Here is a 3666-nt window from a genome sequence, read left to right as displayed (position 1 = left end):
TTTTCATTGACATTTCCTTCTATAACACCCTGATATCTAATTGAATGAACTAGCTATGGGTTAGATTAAATTATCAACTCTATTACATTTAAAAACACTCTAGTAGGCAATGCCTACATCTTACTCTACACCGAAAGCAGAAGCCAAGCTCCAGGTTTGTGTGATATGTGAAATCCTTGATTGATTTTTAGTCCAAGTATCTAGTTTGCCGAGAGCAATGTTTGATTATTAGCTAATATACAAGTTCAAACTATCAAAAAGAGCAACAAACACTTTTTTTATAAGTTAGAAATAAACCAAATGCGCAAAACTCTTTGTTACGGTGATAAGTTACTGCACTTGTTCATTATCTGAATTGTAATCTCCATTCCACCAAGATGAAACCAAAGGTTTTACATTTACAGGAACTCTCAAAGTTAATTTTTCGTCTAATTTGCTGAAGGATACTTCAGGAGACGCAAAACATATGCATTCCCACTTCCTCAATACATAAGTCTTCAAAACTGACTATATGGTAGTAGTACAATGGACAGATAAGTCTCCAGTCTAAGTTTACTCTGAATCAGACGAGTCGAGATTTGCACTCTGCCTGACACTCTTAGATGGAGCTTTGGATTTAAGTTTAGATGATTCACCCTCAAAAATGATAACTTCAGCTTTAGCTAACCTCTCTTCCAATTCCTCTGTGCTAAATTCATCGGTGTGACCAAGCTCGTCGAATCCAACCTATAGTGCCAATGGAGTAAAATCATGGCACATTTTCATTAAAGGATGTTAGCAAAATGACGGCTGACAAAAATAACTAATAGATCACGAGTAGCTCATGTTATCTGAACCTAAACATACCACGTAATCCTCCACTTTAGCATTCTTCACGAGGGCAAGGGTGGGAAGAACAACAACTCTGAGCTTCTCCGCTAAGTATGGACTTTTCTCAGCATGGATTTTCACAAAACGTGTCTCTATATGCTGCTTTGCCAGTATGCTCAAATGCTTGTCCATCACCTGCAATGAAGCTGCATGGATTATTGTTACCTAAACCTAATTCTCAGGGTGACAAAAACATAAACTTAGCTGAGCTTCTTCTTTTCTATGTTCCTAAAATAAGAGCCCAATATAAAACATCTCACTTTATATGCAAAATTAGAATTCCTTTCAGAAAGTACTGATCAACCTAAGGAGGAGAGAGGACAGAGAAGCCAAAAAGTAACTTCAAGTGATTAAGGCTTGATTCATATTATAGACCTAGATAGAGCTCAAGGAGGAAAGCAAATCATGCACATGCAGTGAACTCCAACAAAGGAATACATCTGGACTAGTTTAAACGCAAAATGTCAACAAACAAGACATAACAAAGGAGGTAGAAAACACCAAAACAAACAGAAGACTTCAGTAGTGGACCAACATGTCAGATGCCTGCGATGCTTAGATGATTAATTATGAAGGAAATAGCACATTCATTAACCACAAGTAACTAGTGATTTCAGCTAACTTAGCCACCAAAGTAACTGAACTTAAACTCTCGGATAAGGATTTCCCAATAAGGCGAGACATATATTCAGAGATAGGCCAGCTTCGCTTTATGCTAGATTCAAACAATGAATATACACGTAGGTTATGTTGATAAATCGTAAGATGGGATTAGAACTATGATAATCTTGCCTTGAAAATGGGATCATTTTCATCCCACATAAATAAAGATAAGGAGAAGGATCTTCAGAAACGGTATACCACCATTTGAGGGAATGGCATCTAACACCCTTCACTTTGCAACTAACTCAGTCTTCGCACTTACCCAAAGAGGGTACAAAAAGACAAACCAAGTCTGTATTAGCCCTCCAAATATTTTTAGTCCTTATACTTCAAAAATTGGCGTCAGAACTAACTCTAATTTTACACTTCAGTGTTAAGCTTGAATGGCTTCACTTCTCTTCTCTCTCCTACATCCACTACCTCCTACTCCTTTTCCACGCTCCTCTTGAAAATTCATTCCACTTCCCACCACACTCTCCTTTCCTCTCCCTCCGTCTCCTATTATGTCCCTCTCTCTCCCTCTCTTCAATGACCCTCTCCTCAACCCTACTCGGGATTTCTGGTTGTATAATTATTACTTCCTCCGTTCCAATTTATGTGAATCTGTTTGACTGGGCACGGAGTTTAAGAAAAAAATGAAGACTTTTGGAATTTGTGGTCCTAAACAAGTCCAAATGGGGCCCAGGGTATTTGTATGGTTATAAACGCTTCTTATTAAGGGTAGAGTTGTAACTTTAAGCTACATTGTTACCAAATTTAGAAAGGGTTCATTCTTTTTGGAACAGACCAAAAAGGAAATAGGTTCACATAAACTGGAACAGAGGGAGTAATATATGTTCACAAGAACTTCTAAAAGATTTTTGATACAATTGGCTTCAGTGGTTAGAAGCAACTATTATTAGTGACATTATGCTTGTTGGTTTGCAGATCAAGAAAGAGTCCTAACTTTTAAGTGGACCACTTGAACCTAACAATTATCATCCATCAGCGCAAATAAGTTCTACCAGGCAACAACAAAATAAACATCACAGTCAAAGAAACAATTACAATGCAATTATAAGGAGTTAAATAAGAACAATTGGATGAGATTTTTAAGACAACAAAACTCCATTAAGGCTAATCTCCAATGAAGCAGCAACTAGAGAAGCATCCACATTAACTCCCCAAAGATAATGAGAGCTGCAACGCCATATGTTACATGAGATGTTATCTACGAACAGCAAAGAGTTAAATTGCATAACTATGTCTAAGAGAAATTTATAAGTCTTGAAGCATGTGAAGCTTAAGCTTTTAAGAGAAAACATGCTTTTATTTGTTAATTATCTGTCACCACGCCCCTTACGCAGGGGCCTGATTCTTTTCTTTTTTTCGGTTAATGGGCCAAGCACGGGAAGTTCTTTTTTTGTTTTTTTTTTAATTAATGTGTGATGGTGAGATTTGAACCCAACACCTCTGTCTCCTCTGGTACCAGGTTGAAGTTCAAACACGATTTTATTTATTTATTGAGTTGTCTCAACAATAAAGAGGTAATATATATGTGAAAGCTGAAAATGTATGCTGATGCAAGTAGAATTAAACTCGTATACCTTGCAAGGCCAATTGTCACGGTAGAAATGGCAGACAACGCGGTCACTAGCCTTAACAACAGAGAAAAATTCCTTCTCAGTAGGGATCTCAGAGTATTCACCGTGTCCGAGAGAAATCCAACGGCTCCGTTTCTCCGCCATTTTCTTCATCTGCTTCAACCTCTGTTCTCTCAATACCTCCAAATCATCAAGATCTAGCCGCTCTAGAGCATGTAATTCCTCGTCCAGCTTCTCCTCTACCGCTTTTGCTACCGTCAGCACTTGCTTCTCCACTATCTATAAATAAACAAATAAATCAATATTAATTATGCCAGGAAAAAAACGACGAACCCATAAAACCGTAACAAGATCTCTGGAATAGAAAATACATGTGATATTTACATACCTCTTGCACCATGGATCTATCCATCGCTTGAAGATTGGAAATGGATCGAAATTTCTGTCGAATTTCGATTTGAATTGTTTGTTCACCTTTGTGAGAGGGAGAAAGATTTTTGTCCAACTCTGGGCACAGATCAGAAAAGAACCCGATTTCAGAGCTCAATTT

The 3666-nt window shown here is 37.6% G+C and overlaps 1 protein-coding gene across 1 annotated transcript; it reads right to left on the bottom strand.

Moving 5' to 3' along the window:
* Positions 1 to 346: 346 nt before the first annotated feature.
* LOC107818053 (thioredoxin domain-containing protein 9 homolog) lies at positions 347 to 3666 on the bottom strand. The gene is made up of 4 exons (XM_016643977.2): positions 3505 to 3666; positions 3120 to 3395; positions 847 to 1005; positions 347 to 726 (listed from the first exon to the last, which is right to left on the bottom strand). The coding sequence occupies exons 1-4, from the start codon at positions 3526 to 3528 to the stop codon at positions 553 to 555; spliced, it is 633 nt and encodes a 210-aa protein (XP_016499463.1). The 5' UTR covers positions 3529 to 3666; the 3' UTR covers positions 347 to 552.

This window comes from Nicotiana tabacum, chromosome 6, assembly GCF_000715075.1.
Source record: "Nicotiana tabacum cultivar K326 chromosome 6, ASM71507v2, whole genome shotgun sequence".
NCBI lineage: Eukaryota > Viridiplantae > Streptophyta > Magnoliopsida > Solanales > Solanaceae > Nicotiana > Nicotiana tabacum.
The sequence above is the reverse complement of the archived record's forward strand: the minus strand, read 5'-3'. Positions and strand labels throughout refer to the sequence as shown.